General features: G+C 37.7%; 1 protein-coding gene and 1 non-coding gene across 3 annotated transcripts in view; both read left to right on the top strand.

The window, feature by feature from the left end:
* Positions 1-20,162, top strand: part of NTN4 (netrin 4) — a 116,169-nt gene that overhangs the window by 23,889 nt on the left and 72,118 nt on the right. For both annotated transcript variants that reach the window (XM_066261904.1, XM_066261894.1), the window contains exon 3: positions 18,044-18,322. In XM_066261904.1, coding sequence (XP_066118001.1) covers positions 18,044-18,322 — 279 coding nt within the window. The remainder of the gene's footprint in view (positions 1-18,043; positions 18,323-20,162) is intronic.
* On the top strand, positions 4,652-4,758 carry LOC136321646 (U6 spliceosomal RNA). Its single transcript, XR_010728791.1, has one exon. It is a non-coding gene; the product is annotated as a U6 spliceosomal RNA (small nuclear RNA).

Genomic DNA, 20,162 nt, shown 5'->3' with positions numbered 1-20,162 from the left:
CCTTTTTGGACAATATCTCATTGTATGGATGTATCACTTTCTGTTCATTCATTCAACAGTTGGTGGACATCGGGTTGCTTCCACTTGGGGGCCACTGTGAACATACATGTGCAAGATTTTGTGTAGACATAGGTTTTCCAATTCATTGAAGAGTAGGTTTTTCAATTCACTGACGAGTAGAATTGCTGGCTCATATTGTAACTATATTAAACTTTTTTAGAAACTGCCAGACTGCTTGCCACAGCAGCAGCACCATTTTACATTCCCATCAGCAGTGTATGAAGGTTCTGATTTCTCCACATGCTCTTCAACACTTGTTATTGTGTCTTATTTATTATAACCATCCTAGTGGATGTGAAGTGGTATCTCATTGTGGTTTTGATTTGCATTTCCCTGGTGACTAAGGATGTCAAGCACCTTTTCATGTGCTTATTGATCATTTGCATATCTTCTTTGGAGAAATGTCCATTCAAACTTTGCCCATTTTTAAATCGAGTGCTTTTCTTAGCATTATGTGGGTAGATTTGACAAAAAGAGAATAAAATTTGGAATTAGATACATGGGGTTTCTAATTCCCGGTCTCAATAATCTTGGATAAGTTCCTTAATAACATATTTTTCAACCTTTAAAATAAAGATAATGATAGTAGCCTCATGTGTTTGAGGATTAAAACAGAAGATGTATGTAGATGTGTGACACAGTCAATCAAGAACAATCATTATTAATATTAACATCTGAAACGAATCTCTTATTTTCAAAATGCTGTTGATTAAAGCACTCATGTATTGACCCAGGATTTTTTTTAACATTATGAGAGATAAAAAAAATTTTAATTTTCAAATACAGTTGACATACAATATTACATTAGTTTTAGATTTACAACATAGTGACTAGACATTTATATAACTTACGAAGTGATCACCCTGGTAAGTCGAGTACTCATTCAACACTATACATAGTTATCACAATATTATTGACATATTCCTTATGCTGTACTTTACATCCCTGTGACTGTTTTTATATCTGGAAACCTGTACATCATAATCCCTTCCCCTTTTTTATCCAACCTACAAACTTCTTCCACCTGGCAACCATCAATTTGTTCTCTGTATCTATGACTTTGTTTTATTTATTTGGTTTTGAGATTTCACATATAAGTGAAATCATATGGTATTTCTCTTTCTCTGTCTAACTTATTTCATTTTGCATAATATCCTCTAGTTCCATCCATGTTGTCACAAATGGCAATATTCCATTCTTTTTATGACTAAGTAATATTCCTTTGTATATGCACCACATCTTCTTTATCCATTTGTCTATCAGTAGATACTTAGGTTGCTTTCGTATCTTGGCTATTGTAAATAATGCTGCAGTGACCTTAGGGGTTCACCTGTCTTTTTAAATTAGTGTTTTGGATTTCTTCAGATAAATATCCAGAAGTAGAATTGCTGAATCATTTGGTTGTTCTATTTTTAATTTTTTAAGGAACCTCCATACTATTTTCCAGATTGACTGCACCAATGTACAATCCCACCCATGGTGCACAATGGTTCCTTTTCTCCACATCCTCACCAACACTTGTTTGTTGATTTATTGGTAATAGCCATTCTGACAGGTGTGAGGTGATATTTCATTGTGGTTTTAGTTAGTGACATTGAACATATGTTTATATGTCTATTGGCCAGCTCTATGTCCTCTTTAGAGAATTATCTCTTCAGGTCCTCTGCTCATTTTTTAATCTGATTGTGTGGTTTTCTTTCCGTGTTAAGTTGTACTGCTCACAAAAATTAGGGGGTCAGGGAATGTGCAGATATTCCAGTACTTTCAGCCTTTTGCATAGTAAATTTTCACCAATAAAATAAATGTTGGTTTTGCATCTCATTTGCACAATCGAACAACTTTCTTTGACTTGTTTGCTTTTCTAATGTTCTTGTTTAATAAAAAATCAAATGCTTTTTTTTTAAATCATTTTATATTCATTTTGAAATACCCCTAATTTTTGTGAGCAGTATATATATTTGGATATTAACCCCTTATTGGACGTATTATTGGTGAATATTTTCTCCCATTCAGTAGATTATCTTTTCATTTTGTTGATTGTTTCCTTCACTGTGCAAAAATTCTTTAAGTTAGATGAACAAATACTTTCCCAATGAAGATGTATGTCAAATAAAGACAAGAAAAGGTGCAAAACAATGTTAGTCAACGGGAAAATGCTCATTAAAACCACAGTGAGATACTGCTCACATTCTACTATCAAGTCTAAAATGAAGAAGACTGACCATACCAAGTGTGGATGAGGATGTGTAATAACTAAACCTTTCATATATAGTGCTAATAGAAATGCAAAATAGTACAATCAACTTAGAAAACAGTCTTGCATGCAGTTCTTTTTTTTTTTTTTAAGAGGAGAGAAAGGAAGGAAGAGAGAGGGGTAGGAGAGAGCTGAGGAGCATGCACCTGTAGTTGCTTCACTTTATTTTTATTTTTTTTAAATAAATTTTTATTAATGTTAATGGGATGACATTAATAAATCAGGGTACATATATTCAAAGAAAACATGTCTAGGTTATTTTGTCATTAAATTATGTTGCATACCCCTCGCCCATAGTCAGATTGTCCTCCGTCACCCTCTATCTAGTTCTCTGTGCCCCTCCCCCTCCCCCTAACTCTCTCCCTCCCTTCCTCCTATGTCCTCGCTCCCCCCACCCCTGGTAACCACCACACTCTTGTCCATGTCTCTTAGTCTCATTTTTATGTTCCACCAATGTATGGAATCATGTAGTTCTTGTTTTTATCTGATTTACTTATTTCACTCCATATAATGTTATCAAGATCCCACCATTTTGCTGTAAATGATCTGATGTCATCATTTCTTATGGCTGAGTAGTATTCCATAGTGTATATGTGCCACTCAAAAAACTGCAAATAGAACTACCTTATGACCCAGCAATCCCTCTACTGGGTATATACCCCAAAATCTCAGAAACATTGATACGTAAAGACACATGTAGCCCCATGTTCATTGCAGCACTGTTCACAGTGGCCAAGTTGCTTCACTTTAGTTGTTTATTGATTGCTTCTGATAAGTGCCTTGACCAGGGGCTTAAGCCAAACCAGTGACCCCTTGCTCAAGCCAGCAATCTTCAGTGCAAGCCAGTGACCTTGGGCTTTGAGCCAGTGAGTGACCTTTGGGCTCAAGCCAGTGACCTTGTGAATATTTTGATAATCCTGAGCTCATGCCAGGGACCCCACACTCAACATAGCAAGTTCACGCTCAAGCTGATGAGCCTGCGCTGTAGCCAACAACTTTGGGGTTTTGAATTAGGGCCCGCAGCATCTTGTGCCAATGTCAATCCATTGTGCCTCCACCAGTCAGGCTTGCATGCAGGTATTTATAAAGTTAAATATGCTTTTACCATGCCACCTAGTAAGTCCTCTCCTAAGTACTCATGGAAAATAACTCATGTTCTCACAATGACTTCTATCTGAATATTCACAGCACTTTTATTTATGATAGCCAAAATTTGTAAACAGTTCGAATGTCTATCAACTGATGAATGAATAAACAAATGGCCAAAATTCTTTAATAACTTACTTCTTGCTTTTATTTACTTGTTCTCTATTCCTTCTTGAAACCTTTATAAATTGTCTCTTATTTTACTTAGCCTCTCAAGTCTTCTGTGAGCCAGCCACCCTCCTGAACTTTTTCTTTTCTTTCTTGTCTCCTGAATTGTATTTGCCATTATTAATTTCTTTTTCTTTGCATTCTTATTTCCTTTGGCTTCTATGATGATGACATTTTTTATAACATTGCTTGCTGATCCTTTTTATTTATTTTTTGTATTAATTTTGGCTCATCTCCTTCCTTCTGACCTCTAACTATGAGTGGCCCCTAAAACTTATCCACTTGTTCTTAGTTTTTGTTCTTATATTCTTTTTTTTTTTTTTCCTCTTACAAATGGCTGTTCTGTCAACCCTGCCTCCATTTCCTGTACCATAGTTTAGGCCAGGGGTCCCCAAACTACGGCCTGCGGGCCACATGCGGCCCCCTGAGGCCGTTTATCCGGCCCCCCCCCCCCACTTCCAGAAGGGGCACCTCTTTCATTGGTGGTCAGTGAGAGGAGCATAGTTCCCATTGAAATACTGGTCAGTTTGTTGATTTAAATTTACTTGTTCTTTATTTTAAATATTGTATTTGTTCCTGTTTTTTGTTTTTTTTTTTTCATTTTTCTGAAGCTGGAAACAGGGAGAGACAGTCAGACAGACTCCCGCATGCGCCCCACCGGGATCCACCCGGCACGCCCACCATGGGGCTACGCTCTGCCCACCAGGGGGTGATGCTCTGCCCATCCTGGGCGTCGCCATGTTGCGACCAGAGCCACTCTAGCGCCTGAGGCAGAGGCCACAGAGCCATCCCCAGCGCCCGGGCCATCTTTGCTCCAATGGAGCCTTGGCTGCGGGAGGGGAAGAGAGAGACAGAGAGGAAGGTGCGGCGGAGGGGTGGAGAAGCAAATGGGCGCTTCTCCTGTGTGCCCTGGCTGGGAATCGAACCCGGGTCCTCCGCACACTAGGCCAACGCTCTACCGCTGAGCCAACCGGTCAGGGCCCTGTTTTGTTTTTTTACTTTAAAATAAGATATGTGTGTGCAGTGCTCGCTTCGGCAGCACATATACTAAAATTGGAACGATACAGAGAAGATTAGCATGGCCCCTGCGCAAGGATAAAATAAGATATGTGCAGTGTGCATAGGGATTTGTTCATAGTTTTTTTTTTTTTTTATAGTCCGGCCCTCCAACGGTCTGAGGGACAGTGAACTGGCCCTCTGTGTAAAAAGTTTGGGGACCCCTGGTTTAGGCTCTTCTCTGCCAGATTTAGTCTTCTGAAATGAAGTTCTGATCATTTATCTTCCCTGAAGACCTGCTTAAGACCTTCAATTAGTCTATAACCAAACAGAGTTAGTTGTGATATAATGGCAATAACACTGAACTTTGACTCCAATAACCTGGGTTCAAATACTAGCTCTGCCATTTACTAGCTAGGTGACCTTAGACAAGTAAATTAACATCTTTTTAGAGTGTCTGTATCTGGAAAATGGGAATGAATAATACCATATCATAGATTCACTGTAAGAATGAAATCTAATAAAAACAAAAGCAATTTGTAGATGTAAATCATTAAGCATGGGTGTGATCTTTTAAGAAATGTGTGTTTATTCTTATATGTGCCAAACATTGGCTATATGCTAGTGGACAAGCAGACCAGCCCTGTGCTCTCCTGAAGTTCACAGTCAAGAGAGGGATATAAGCAATTAAAACAGACATTATAAGTTCTAAGTCTAGAGGACAGAACAGGTGCCTGAAGTAGCACATAGGTCTAAACTAACAGTGGAGAGGAATGGCAAAGAAAGCTCTCTGAATAAAGTAACATTTAAGATGACACCTAAAAGATAGGTTGAATTGGCCAAATAAAGGGGTGGGGCAGTGAGCAGCAACAGCAAAAAGGTGTCAAAAGTATTCTAGACAGTGAGAATAGCATGGGCCATGGCTGAAAAGGGAGAGAGACCATGGAGCTTTCTAGGAACAGGAAGGAGTTTGGTATGGCTGGAGTGTAAAGTTTAGTATAAAGAGAGGGAGTAAGAATTGGAAGGGATGGGCAGTGATAGCAGAGAGATAATGTATGTCATTTCTAGTATAAGTCAAACAAACAGAAGGTGTCAATGATCCAAACTGTGCACCAAGCATGGTGATAGAAACAGAGGTGATCAATATTGGGAAGTTGCCCACATAGACAATCAACATCTGGCTCCTAGCCACTGGGCTACATTTACTGATAGGGCTCAGTCCCAAAGATAGGAGATTGGCAAAAACAAGGCAGGTTCCCACTATACACTTTTCACAAACCAATTTCATTTATAAAGAACATTGATTTTCAAGGCATTTCTACATCTGATACCTTTTCAAAAATCTCCATTGCATCTTTGTGAGCCAAGCAGGTATTACTACCTTTATCAATTGTAATTTTATACAATTTGAATTAGTCACATCCCTTAACAGAGTAAAGGTGGAACAGTTAGTCCTATCTATTATTAGGATGACAAGTGGAGGTGGAATAAATTATATATAGTGTTTTCTTGAATTTGTCATTTAAAATTTAACTTTAATCCAGGAATGGCTAGCTGTGAAACAAGTATAAAATGAGATATAACAAAAAAATCATTAGATTGGAGACCAGGAAACTCGATTCCAGTCTTAGTTCTGTCACAAACCTACTGGTTCACCTTTGGCAAGTCACTTTAAGCACTCTGTGCCTCTTTTTCCTCTAGCCAGACAAGATCTTCGATTGCTAAGGACTCTTCAGACACTCAAATCCTATGACTGCAAGTACTGAGGCAAAGGAAAGCTAGGGTCCAAGGTATTGGAGGATTTTTAAAATGTATTTATATTTTTAGCCTCAATCTTAATTTTTTCTTTGCCCTTCTGTGTTTCTTGTTCCTCTTTGCAGTTCTGTCATTTCCCTCCCCACTGAAGATACTTAAGAAGCTGCCTTTTCATCACTTTAAAACTGTAAATATGTCCTTGAAACATGCAAAGAGGCTTTTGTGTACTTACAAATCGAGGTTATTATCGTACAAGTAAGTCACTTGAGTGCACTGCGTTCCTCAGCTTGTTCCATAGAGAGCTTTATTAGGTTATATTGTCCTATCTGAGAAGGACTAGTGGAGTAGATAAGACTCTCCCACTTTAAAAGGTGGACTATCTGATGAAACAGGGTGCCTAATGCTCCAGAGTGTAAGCAAAAGGATTTTGGTGCTGCCCAAAAGACAGACCTACTTTTCTAAGACAAGTAGGTGTTCCACTTAAAGTGACACAGTCAAGGACAAATGTTCTAAAATTAAACCAACCAGCTGCTTTTACGCGGATGCCCACCTGTCACTTATGCTCTCTTCTCCTCGTCCAGCCTTCTCTCTTTGTGAAGCCAGAACTCCCACTCACTGAAACCCTTTAAAAGTCTGAAACTTCACATGCATTTCAAAAGGTCTATCCAGGAAAGCAGAATGCCTGTTTCAGGAATGTATATATTAATATTAGGGTACCTATACTCACTTAACTAATATATACTCTTTGAGCTTTTTCATCTCAAATACCTAAAACTTTAACTTAAATGGTGCCACTAACTGGCTTCAGAAGTCAACTGACATATAACCTTCCTTGTTAGGGGGGTGACAATACAAAACTAGAGTGTGAATCCAAGTAAATTTTAGGAACTTAAAATTATAAGAGTTTTCAGTATGGTATCTTGAAAAACAGTAGAAATGGAGAAAAATATATCAGTTTCTGTGTTTAGGTCTTAGGTGTGTATATTACCCTAACAATAAACAGAGCAGTTGTCAATGTGTAGTGACAAGCTTCGACTGAATTAATAAGATGCTATTTGCAAACAACTGGTAAATAACCACATAAAACAAAGATGGCTCTATAATACAATTGGTAATGTTTCTTGATATAGATGTTATTCTAACCAGGCTTAAATAGAATGGAGAAGAAATGTAATTCTTTTTTTATTTATTGAATTTAGAGAGAGAGAGAGAGAAACATCAATTTGTTCTGTTTATTTATGCATTCATTGATTGATTCATTTTTTTTTCAAGTAAAACTAATTCATTTAATTTTTAAATTGAATTTATTGGAGTGACAAAAGTTAACATAGATATACTGGTTTTAGGAGCCCAATTCTATAACACATCTCTCTATACCATATTATATGTTCACCCCCATCCAAGTCAAGTCTTTGTCTATTGGTTGATTCTTGTATATGCCTTGATCAGGGATTGAACTTGCAACCTTGGCATATTGGGACAAGGCTCTAACCAACTTAACCAACTGAGCTACCTAGCCAGGGCTTAATTATTTTTTTATATAGAAGTAAGTGAAGTAATTTGTCTTTATTATTATTATTACTGATTTGAGGGAGAGAGAGAGACAGAAGGAAGAGAGTGAAGGAGGTGAGGAATGAGAAGCATCAACTAGTAGTTGCATCACTTTGGTTGTTTATTGATTGCTTCTCATATGTGCCTTGACTGAAGGGCTCTACCTAAGCCAAACAGTCTTTGCTTAAACCAGCAACTTTGGGCTCAAGCCAGTGAACTTGGGAATATGTTGATGACCCTGCACTCAGGCTGGCAAGCCTGCACTCAAACCAGTGACCTCAGGGTTTCGAAGTGGGGGCCTCAGCACACCAGGTCAGTGCTCTGTCCACTGCTCCATTACTGGCCAGGATGATTTTTCTTTTTATTTGATTATGTTAGGCCAAAGTTCCAGGAATTCCTCTCTAAACGTGTTGTTATTCTTACAGTTGGTGTAAATTTATTTGTAAATGTATTATAAAACCATTCAAGTTTGGTACTCAAAGAATATTTTAATATTAATTAATATTAAATCCATCTTTTCTAAAAAATAAAGTTTTATTAGACATGTTGATTGCAATATAAGTTTAACAGACAATTAAGATATTTTGTAAAATGATAAAGTTTATTGTAAAATACTATATACCTAGTATATTCTATTAAGAAAAAAGTGCACATTATATAAATAAAATTGTTGTCTTGGCCGGCTGGCTAGGTGGTAAAGAGTTGGCCTGGTGTGTAGAAGTCCCGGGTTTGATTCCCGGCCAGGGCACACAGGAGAAGCACCCATCTGCTTCTCCACCCTTTCCTTCTCCTTTCTCTCTCTCTCTTTCCCTCCTGCAGCCAAGGCTCCATTTAAGCAAAGTTGGCCCCGGGAACTGAGAATGGTTCCATGGCCTCTGCCTCAGGCGCTAGAATGGCTCTGGCTGCAACAGAGCAAGGCCCCAGATGGGCACAGCATCACTCCCTGGTGGGCTTGCAGGGTGGATCCCGGTCCAGTGTGTAAGGAAGTCTATCTCTCTGCCTCTCTGTTTCTCACTTCATAAATAATAATAATAATAAAAAAATGTATTATATTTATATTATTATTCTTATATCATAAAATTAAAATAAATTTATCTTATCATGATTCTATATTGATTTACTTCTTCAATATCTATCATTAAGAATCTGTAAGAAAAGGTGTTAGATAGGAATACAAATATGCATTGAAGCATAAGGTAAATAAAATTATAGTAAATATCATAAGTTGAAAGTTATAGTGAGGGCTTACCTAGCTATTAAAAAAGACAAATTACTGAAAAAATTATTCAATAAATTTATAAAGTTTAAATGCTTTTAAAATTATTTTTCATATTTCTTAATTTGATATGCCCAATAATTTCCCATTTATTTTTAAAGCTTTTTTATCTACTAAATGTAACCATACATCTAAATTTATTATAAAACTTCTAATATGTCATTCCTATGATATTTTTATAAAAAAAATAAGGACTTAGTTCAGTTGTAATTTTATAAACTGTATTTCATAAAAGTTAAGCTGACTTGGATTTTAGATTTCAGCTCTCAGCCAAGATGCAGTAACAAGAACCAGATTAGTCCTGCTGTCTGAAACTAAAATATTGGACAAAATATATGAAACAACTATTTTCAGGTATTGGATATTAGGCAGCGGAGGATAGTGATCCCTAAGAGAGAAAAAGTAAATGAAATGAGCCCTTAACCCACTTCCAATTTCTAGTCTTGCATGCATGAAGTACGAACTGAGGAGAAGCCTAATAGATTTCCTGAATTAAGGAGCTGATAGTCTGGGAGGGTTAAGGTGGCTAGAGTTTGCAGGGCAGAGTACCAGAGAGAAGAGAATTGCACTGGAAGAGACTTCCAGAGACAGTTCCCCTCAAGTCTTCAGCTGAGTACTGATCAATACGTACATGTAAGAAAACTACCTGAGGCCAGAGAAAGAACAAAGGGAGAAAACTTTCAGAACTCACTTAAGGCCAGCACTATAGCAAGCCAGAGTAGAAATCCTTATCATTTAACTTTGTAAGACATCAATAAAGTAATTAGAAGGGTGTTGCCTCAGCAGAAGGGCAGAATTAGCCCCATACTGAAGGATGCATTGGTCCTACCTAGCAAAACTTAAAGCCTCGGCCCTGGCCGGTTGGCTCAGCGGTAGAGCGTCGGCCTGGCGTGCAGGGGACCCGGGTTCGATTCCTGGCCAGGGCACATAGGAGAAGCGCCCATTTGCTTCTCCACCCCCACCCCCTCCTTCCTCTCTGTCTCTCTCTTCCCCTCCTGCAGCCAAGGCTCCATTGGAGCATAGATGGCCCGGGCACTGGGGATGGCTCCTTGGCCTCTGCCCCAGGCGCTAGAGTGGCTCTGGTCGCGGCAGAGCGACGCCCCGGAGGGGCAGAGCATCGCCCCCTGGTGGGCAGAGCGTCGCCCCTGGTGGGCGTGCCGGGTGGATCCCGGTCGGGCGCATGCGGGAGTCTGTCTAACTGTCTCTCCCCGTTTCCAGCTTCAGAAAAATATAAAAAAAACAAAACAAAACAAAACAAAAAAACTTAAAGCCTCAAAAGGATCAGCTATTTCCAAGTAACTTAACTGCATCTCAGAAAAAAAAAAAGCTCAAGAATACAAAAATATCAAGCACTTAACAAGGTAAAATTTGCAACGTCTTGCAGTCAATTAAGCTATGCAAAAGAGCAGAAAAATACAATCCATAATGAGTAAAAAAATAAGTCAATAGTAATAGATCCAGAAATGACACAAAGGACATTAAAATAGTTATTATAACTGTTCCTATGTTGAGAATGTAGAAGAAAGATTGACTAAGTTAAGCAGAGCATGGAAAATAGGGCAAAAATCCAAATTGAACTTCTGTTGGAGACTATAATGTCTAAGATGAAAAATACATTGAATGCTATTAATATTATAGATTAGCCATTACAGAAGAAAGATTTGTGAAGTTTAATACATAGTAATAAAAATGATCCAATATGAAATGAGATAAAAGAGAAAGATAATAAATAAATCAGTGAGCTGTGGAACAGCTTCAAGCAATGTAATATATGTGTAGTTACAGTCTGCAGAGGAGAGAAATAGGAAAAGTAGAACAGAAAACATTAAAGAAATAATAGCTGAAAAAAGTTCTAAATTTGCTATAACTATAAATCTATAGATCCAAGAACCCAACTAAACTTAAACATAATAAACAACAAGAAAACTATCCTAACGCAAATTATAATCAGATTGTTTAACAACCAATAATAAAAAGAAAATATTCAAAGCAACCCAAGGGGAAAGACATAACACATTATGTACAGAAGAACAAAGGAAACAATGCGAGCAATTGCTTAACTTAGTCAGTGAGGCAGAATGCTGAAAGTCCTGACAGAAAAAACAATGTCAACCTGAATTCTGTATCCAGCAAAAATATTTTTCAAAAATGAAGAGAAAATGGGCGAATACTGCTGTAAGTTTCTTAAACTATACTATATAAAGTGGTAAATATTACTTAAAGATAGACTGTGTTAAAGATGTATACTATAAACCCTAAAGCAACTGCCATTTTTTAAAAAGAGTTAAACTAGTAAACAAAAAATAAAATAAAAAGGATTCTAAAATATTCAACCCAACAGAAGACAAAAATATATACAAACAATATAAAACAAAAACCAAATGGTAAATTTAAACACAATCGTATCAACAATCACATTAATGGTAAAAGGTCTAACCACTCCAATTTAAGGCATAAATAATCAGATTGGATAAAATCTTTTAAAAGATGTACCATATTTCCCCATGTATAAGACACTCCCATGTATAAGATGAACCTTAATACTGGGGCCCGAAATTTGAAAAAACATTTATTACATAAAGTTATTGAACTCAAGTTTTATTCATCATAAAATTTATACAACTCCTCATCACTGTCAAAATTCCCATCCATTAGCTTGTCCTCATCTGTGTCTGATGACGAATCACTGTCTTCATATATTGCCTTGTCCTCAGTTCCATCTGTGGCATTTGAAATGCCACAACCACTGTATAAGACACACCCAGTTTTAGACCTCAAATTTTTTGGAAAAAGGTACGTCTTATACATGGGGAAATACAGTAATTATGCTGCCTATAAGAAACCCTCTTTAAATACAAAGACATAACTAAGTTAAAAGTAAAAGAATAGGAAAAGATAAACCATGCTAACATTAATCAAAAGCAAGTTTTTGGTAGTGGCTATATTATTATCAGACAAAGTAGATTTCAGATCAAAGAATATCACCAGGGATAAAGAGGGACATTTTATTTATATATTGATAAAAGAGCCAATTCATCAATAGGATATAACAATCCTAAGTGTTTAGGTACTTAACAGCAAGGTTTCCAAATACATGAAACAAAACTGCAAGAAGAGATAGGTAAATTGATAATTATAGTTGGAGATTTCAACACCTTTCTATAGTTGATAGAATAAGTACAGAAAATCAGTAAGGATACAGAAGATTTGAATAACATTGTCAGCCAACTTGGCTTAATTAACATTTATATAATAATGTTCCACTGCAACAGTAGAATGCACAATCTTTTCAAGGTACAAAGAGCATTTATCAAGATCGTTCATATACTGGGTCATAAAACTAGTACCAATAAATGTGAAAAATTTAAATGATAAAATATGTCATCTGACCACAAAGGAATTAAATTAGAAAACAATAACAGGAAGGTATCTGTGAAATCCTCAAGTATTTTGAAATTAAATAATACACTTTTGAATAACTCATGCGTCAAAGAAGAAATCAAAAGGGAAATTAGAAATCATTTTGAACTGAGTTAAAAATGAAAACAAAAACATCAATATTTATGGGAAACAACCAAACAAGTACTTAGGGGAAAAAACATCTCAAATCAATCATTTATGGTTTTATTTTAAGAAACTAGTAAAAGAGGAGGAAATTAAACTCAAAGTAAGCAGGAAAAAAAAGTAAATAAAGATAAAAGCAAAAACAAAATAGAAAAACAATAGAGAAAACCATTGAAATAAAAAGCCTGTTTTTGAGAACATGAAGATGTCTATGATTCCAAAAACCATTAAAGAACAACTGCAGTTATGATCCCAAAGTTTCCATTTTTGGTAGATAAGAAAGCTAGACCAGTAACCATAGAAAAGACGTAATATTTGTACGAATTTGGGTGCTTGCTCTTGCCTGCCCGACCTGTTTTCTTAAGACTGAAAGATCTTGTGTGCTACTGAGGAAAAAATTCATAAAGCCATTTGAAATCACATATTTTTACACAGATATTTATACATATGTGTGTGTGTGTTCACATACTTCTCATCAAGAGTATAGTAAGAACATCTTGCTTTCTTTATTTTTCTAAACCTTATTCCATATTTGGCTTCCCCTTTTCTAAAAAAAAAATGCTATTTGGAGAGATAGTTCATTTAGCCATTCAGCATAATTATGAAACACTACAATATGCCAGAGATTGTGGGACATGCTGAGGGACACAGCTGTTAGCCTTGCCTGCTGAGCAGAGCCTAATAATGGGAGCTACAGACAAGTAAACAGGCAGTAACAACGTACTCTTGTAACAGTGCTAGTGTGGGAAGAACGAGTGCCAACAGGGTCCACAGGATGGATAATCGACTTGGACCTGAAGTATTCCTCAAGTTCGCATGTAAAGAGAATTTTTTTAAATGTGATAACTAAGTTTCTTGAATTATTATGATTCAACATAGGCAATATAATTTTAGGTGTGGAATAATATGGAAGGTATGAGTTTGATACGGAAAGAATTCCTTGACTATTAGGTAGCTAATATTTACTCTACTTAAATCTGTTCACACTGTTAATACTCTGTTGAAGTTTTCATCCCAGAGTATAAATAAGACATATAGAATGCTGGTTTTTTTACTAATTTTCAGTATTATTGAGAGTTTTTTTTTAAGTATTCCAGAAAAGACAGAATATATGGGTGATTCTAACCTGTTAAAAACTTTTTAAGGATCTCTTTATTATATTGGGGCATAAGAAATGGCAGAACCTAAGCCAAGAATCTTTAGGCAAAGTGTGAGGGAATTCCAGGTTTAGAGAAGTGAGGCAAGACCAGAAAAATGTGAAGATTCCAAAGATTAGGTAGGAAAGGGTCCTTGACTCATTCAGAAGCTCAGATAGGTTTTAAAATGATGCATTTCCTTTAATTCATTGATTTTGCATTTGGAAATGTATTTTCAGGATATTATAAATTTCCTCATTTTAGCTACAACGTTGTCATTGATTATACTGAAAAGTTGGAAACAACCTAGATCCCTAACAATAGTAGCCAGGCTAAATAAATTATGTCATAGCCATACAATAGAATTCTAACCAGGTTTTAGAATAATGTAGCAATGTTTCTCAGACTTTATTAGGCATCAGAACCACTTGGAAGGCTTGTTGAAAACACAGATTGCTAGGCCTCACCTCCAGAGTTTCTGATTCTGTCAACTTGGTATAAGGCCTAAGAATTTGCATTTCTAACAAGTTCTCGGGTTGATACTGATGCTGTTGGTCTGGAGTGTGGGACACATTTGAGAACCACTGATGTAGAATTATTTATATTGACTAGAAAAAATATTCACAAGGTATTGTCAAGTTGAAACAAAGCTGTTTGCATTATATTCTTTGTGTAAATGTGTAAAAGTTTAGATGGAAAAAATATAATCCAAGTGGCATCCCTGGTTGTCTTTGGGGTGAATTGCATTGTAGATTCTTATTGTCGTCTACATTTTTCAGTGACAGATTTTTCTGTAACAAGCATAGTATTAATCACTAAACCATAATCAAGTTTCTTCAATAATAAAATCATAAAGTCCTGGCCAGTAGCACTAACAAACTGGAAACATCAAAGTAGGCTAGATCCTAGTCCCTCTTTTTAACTTTGTTCTGTTAGGAGTGTATTTTCAGAAGCAATCACAGACAGAGGAGCGGTGATGGGTCCATCGATACAGCCTGTTCCTGATGGGAACAAAAATAGAGGAGGCTGACATTATGGAGGGCCTCTCCATTTAAAATTTCATTTTAGTAGTGCCATACAGGCTTCTTCTGAGGATGTTTGAAGAAAAACTGGGTGGGACCCAAAGGGCGACCTGCCAGAAGTTTGAAGCATCTGGATTGGCACACTCTTTGTTTCCTGTTGCAGGGTAGATCCATTTCCCAGGGTATCAGATTAAGGCGTCTCCTTTCTGGAAAAAAGATTTCATGGTTTAAATTCCCGTTCACTTTTGTGTCTGTGGCATTCTGCTGTCTCCTTTCCAGCATGCAGCCTCAGGGGTCATGATGTCCCTTCCCTGCTGATATCAGCGTGCCAACTGTGGTGTCATGCACACCAAGCACAGAGCTGCCATTCAGTTTCCAGTCTGGGTTCAGGAAGCAAAAGAGCTTCTAAGTTCCTACAAACCTTGACAGATCTTCCTCTAGCCTTGTATGTGAACAGCTTCCAGGGAGAGGCGGGGGAGGGGAAAGGAGCTAGAGGGAACAGAGTAAATGTCAAGGGTGAATATGTGACGGGAACAGAGAGAGTGACAGTTGTCACCAATGTTTAGAAAAAGGAAGGGTGGGCGACAACATTGAGAAGTACCCCATAGACTTTTCAATGGAATACTTCTTTGGTGGGCACCGGTCACCCTTCTCCCTGTCCTTGCATTACTGTGGTGGATAAACTAGGAAGTAGTCACATCAGTTATTTTATTTAGAGCACGTATTCTTTGTGAATGTCTAATAGAGTGCCAGTATTTGGGATATCATAGTGAAAACAAATCCTATATAAAACTCAAAATGAATTTCATGTTTTCTATTTTTTTTAATGGTTCAAAATATAAAATCATGTTCCAATTTAGGCTATTGTTAAAAGAAAGAGATATTACTTCTATATTGACTTTCAAATAAGGACATATTATTTGTTGAAAAATTTTATTCCACAGTATGTTGCTTTCCACCACTTTACATGTGAATAAAGGGGGCAGAATATTGGTAGAGTTTAAAATACAATCACTAAGTTTTGCAAGTTCAAAAATAGCTAGATATTGGTTAATTATGTAGTTATTTATAACTGTAATACAACTTTTTACCTCTCACCTCTGGTGCTATAACATGAATTCAGTATAAGAATCTGTTTAGGACCCTATGGAAGAAAGTTGTTATTTGAAATTCTTACCTATTACCTGAATATCAAAAACAATGTTATAACTGATCAATAAATTTACCAAAAATGCATTGGATACCTACTCTGTGCTAGACACTGTTCTGGGAGATAACAGTGACTCCTCTCTAGAAGTTTATATACAAGACTGAGAAGACAGTAAATCAATAAACAACTACAAATTTAATGTGTCAGGCAGAAATAAGCAGTAAGGACAAAAATAAGGCAGGGCCATTGTAAGGATTTTGTATTTTGTTGAGAAAAATGGGAAGTCTTTGGATGGGGATGGATTTAAACAAGGGAGTGATGTGATCCAACTTCTGTTTATAGAGAATCACTCTGGCTGCTGGATGGAGCCAAGTAGCCATTGAATTACTACCCGTCTCCCCCAAAGTTATATTTCCTTGAGGACACTTCTGGACCAGCAGGCTGGAGATGTGATCCTACACAGCTGATTCTTACCTTTTCATTCTCTTGGTGTAAAGCTGGTCTCTAACATGAATTATGTCCAAAATATTACTTAAAGAATTTTTTTCTGGAAAGTTACTTTTCTAGCTACATTCTCTCTAAATAAGAGTTTATCTAAAGTCTACTTTTTAATAATAACTTTACTTTCATACTACAGTTGATGAACAACATGGGTTTGAACTGATTGGGTCCACTTATATGTGAGTTTTTCCAAAAATACTATAAATGTAGTTTCTCTTCCTTATGATTTTCTTCATAACATTTTATTCTCTAGCTTACTTTAAGTAAGAATATAGTACATCATACATATCACATACAAAATATGTGTTAATTGACTGCTTAAATTATTGGTAAGGCTTCAGATGAACTGTAGGCTATTAGTAGTTGAGATTTGGGGGAGTAAAAAGTTATATACAGATTATTGACTGTGTGGGAGTTAGGCACCCCTAAACCTCACCTTGTTCAAGAATCAACTGTACTTGGTTTTCAAAATATTTCTGTGTATGTCAACTATAATTCAATTAAAAAAAACATGTGTCTGGATCTTGATTTTGTAATCACTTTTTAACTGGTCCTCCTGTATCTATTCTTCACCCTTTATAATCCATTCTCTTCACAGAAGCCAGAGTTATCTTTTGTAAGACTATAAAAAGAAGGTTTTTTGTTTTTTTTTTTACAGAGGCAAAGATAGACAGGGACAGACAGACAGGAACGAAGAGACATGAGAAGCATCAATCATCAGTTTCTTGTTGCGACTTCTTAGTTGTTCATTGATTGCTTTTTCACATGTGCCTTGACCGTGGGCCTCCAGCAGACCGAGTAACCCCCTGCTGAAGCCAGCGACCTTGGGTCCAAGCTGGTGAGCTCTTTGCTCAAGCCAGATGAGCCCGCGCTCAAGCTGGTGACCTCGGGGTCTCGAACCTGGGTCCTTCTGCATCCCAGTCCGACGCTCTATCCACTGCGCCACTACCTGGTCAGGCTCTTTTGTAAGACTATAAATCAAATCATATCACTGGTCTGCCTACAGGCTTGTAGTGGCTTCCATTACAATAACTCTGCCTTGGCCCGCAAAGGGTTTCGTTCAGGATCTGTCATGCACCGTCTCTGTCCTCCTCTCCAAACATTGTCCCTTTGTTCCCTGGACTCTAGTCACATTGGCCTTGCTGTTCTTCCTTGATTAAACCAAGTTTGATTTATTCACTTCAAGGGCTTTAAACATGCTCTTCCTTCTGCCTAGAATGCTCTTCCTCCAAGATTGTTGAGTGGCTGCCTTCACTGCAAGAGTTCATTCTCGGCGGGTTACTCAATTTATGATCCTTAGAGTGATGGGGCAGCTCTTCCCCAGGTGTGATCAAGGGCTAAAAACCTCTTTAAGCATATCATGTACAGATAACAGAAAGTATAAATCACACCACAATGATATGGGGCAAACAACCCAGGGTTTGCACACAGTCCTCTACATTCATGGTGTTTTCTTCTTTACAGGTTATTTTCCGAGCGTTGTCACCACCATATGATGTGGAGAACCCTTACAGTGCCAAAACACAGGAGCAGCTGAAGATCACTAATCTTCGTGTGCAGCTGCTAAAACAACAGTCTTGTCCCTGTCAGAGAAATGACCTGAACACAAAGCCTCAATATTTTACTCACTATGCAGTCTATGATTTCATCGTCAAGGGAAGCTGCCTCTGTAACGGCCATGCTGATCAGTGTGTACCTGTTGATGGTTTCAGACCTGTCAAGGTCCCAGGAACATTCCAAGTGGTATGTAAAACAAGTTCTCACCAATGCCAGACAAATCCCAAGTTACCTTCAGCTTTGGGCACTCTGAAGTTCCCTGAGAGCTGATCTGTGTTTGCATAGTGTTTCTTGTTTTCTCCTCTGCTGCTTCACTTCTCCAACTTCATACCCATCCCATAAAGTGCCTATTAACTTGTTTTTTAGTCTTTAATTTTAGAATTATAAATAGTCAAGCATGATAACAAGATTCCTTGGACAGCATCAATGCCAGTTTTTAGTACCATGACCTTCAGATAGAAAGTGTAAGGTGAGCAGTAAGAGAGGTTGGCATAATCATTTTAGTGGCATTATCACACAGAAGCCAGCTTTGACAATAAATGGGGACCATTGTTGAGTAGATTTTTATAGTGGAAAAAATAAGAACCTGTCTAATGCCTGGTATCTTTTGCTGTTCAGCCAATCGAATGAATAATAATTCTCTATACAGAGTGGCCTGACCCTCTCTCTCCTCAAGACAGAGTAAGCTCTCATTCCTCTAGGCTCACACATCCTCTTGTGCAGAGGTCCCCAAACTATGGCCCGCGGGCCACATGCGGCCCCCTGAGGCCATTTATCTGGCCCCTGCCGCACTTCCGGAAGAGGCACCTCTTTCATTGGTGGTCAGTGAGAGGAGCACATTGATCATCTCATTAGCCAAAAGCAGGCCCATAGTTCCCATTGAAATACTGGTCAGTTTATTTAAATTTACTTGTTCTTTATTTTAAATATTGTATTTGTTCCCATTTTGTTTTTTTACTTTAAAATAAGATAGGTGCAGTGTGCATAGGGATTTGTTCATAGTTTTTTAATAGTCCGGCCCTCCAACGGTCTGAGGGACAGTGAACTAGCCCCCTGTGTAAAAAGTTTGGGGACCCCTGCTCTTGTGCTTTCTTCTGAACTTTACTTCTCTGCATCGCCTAGGCCCTAGGAGATCATGGACTCCCTGAAGACAGAGACTGTGATCTTTGTATCCCAGAAACCCAGTGTGCTAGCTGAGCCAGAAGTAGGCCATTGTTAGGTGTTGGATTGAATAGTAGCAGCATAAGAATAGAGATATGATGAAAAATTACTGTCATTGTTTGTTCTCACCTCACCTTCTTTTAACCTACTAGCTTCTAGACCCTAATGGATCTTTGAAGTAATATTGCTTCAAATAAAGGATGAGATGATTTGTTATACCTAAGTTAATTGAGTTTGTGTATGATTCAAATAGAAAACAACCCAGATATTCCAGAGACATGTTAACCTACTGGACTATAATTTGTGTGAGGTAGAATGCTAGAAATTTCTGCCATTTTAAGTGAATTAGTAACAGTAGAGCCTACAGGCTACAGTGGACTGAATGTTTGTATCCCCCCCCCCAAAATTCATATGTTAAAACCCTAATCCCAGTGTGATGGTAAGTGGAGGTGAGGCCTTTGGGAGGGCCGGTGTCCATAACGGAGGAAGCCAGGCAGTTAGCTGGCTCTCTCTATGCCATGTGAGGACACAGGGAAAAGTTGGCAGCCTGCTCCCTGGAAGAGATCCTAACCACAACTTGACCAGGCTGGCACACTGCGCTTCGGCTTTCAGCCTTCAGAGATGTGAGATATTAATTTCTGTTGTTGATAAATCACCCAGTCTATGGTATAGCAGCCTGAACTGACTGAGCTGACAGAGATGCTGGCCTTTGTTTCCTCAACTGTCTGCTATAGTCCGAGCTGTATAAGATACCTCAGGGTGGAGCCTTGGGCAAAAGGACAGACACAAGAAGGCCACTATTACATGGTCAGAGTAGGCCATACCTGTAAGCAATTAACTTAAGAAACAACCTGAGCCTGACTGG

The sequence above is a fragment of the Saccopteryx bilineata genome, chromosome 1, assembly GCF_036850765.1.
Source record: "Saccopteryx bilineata isolate mSacBil1 chromosome 1, mSacBil1_pri_phased_curated, whole genome shotgun sequence".
NCBI lineage: Eukaryota > Metazoa > Chordata > Mammalia > Chiroptera > Emballonuridae > Saccopteryx > Saccopteryx bilineata.
Note: the sequence above shows the minus strand (reverse complement) of the source record. Positions and strands in the feature narration are given on the sequence as shown.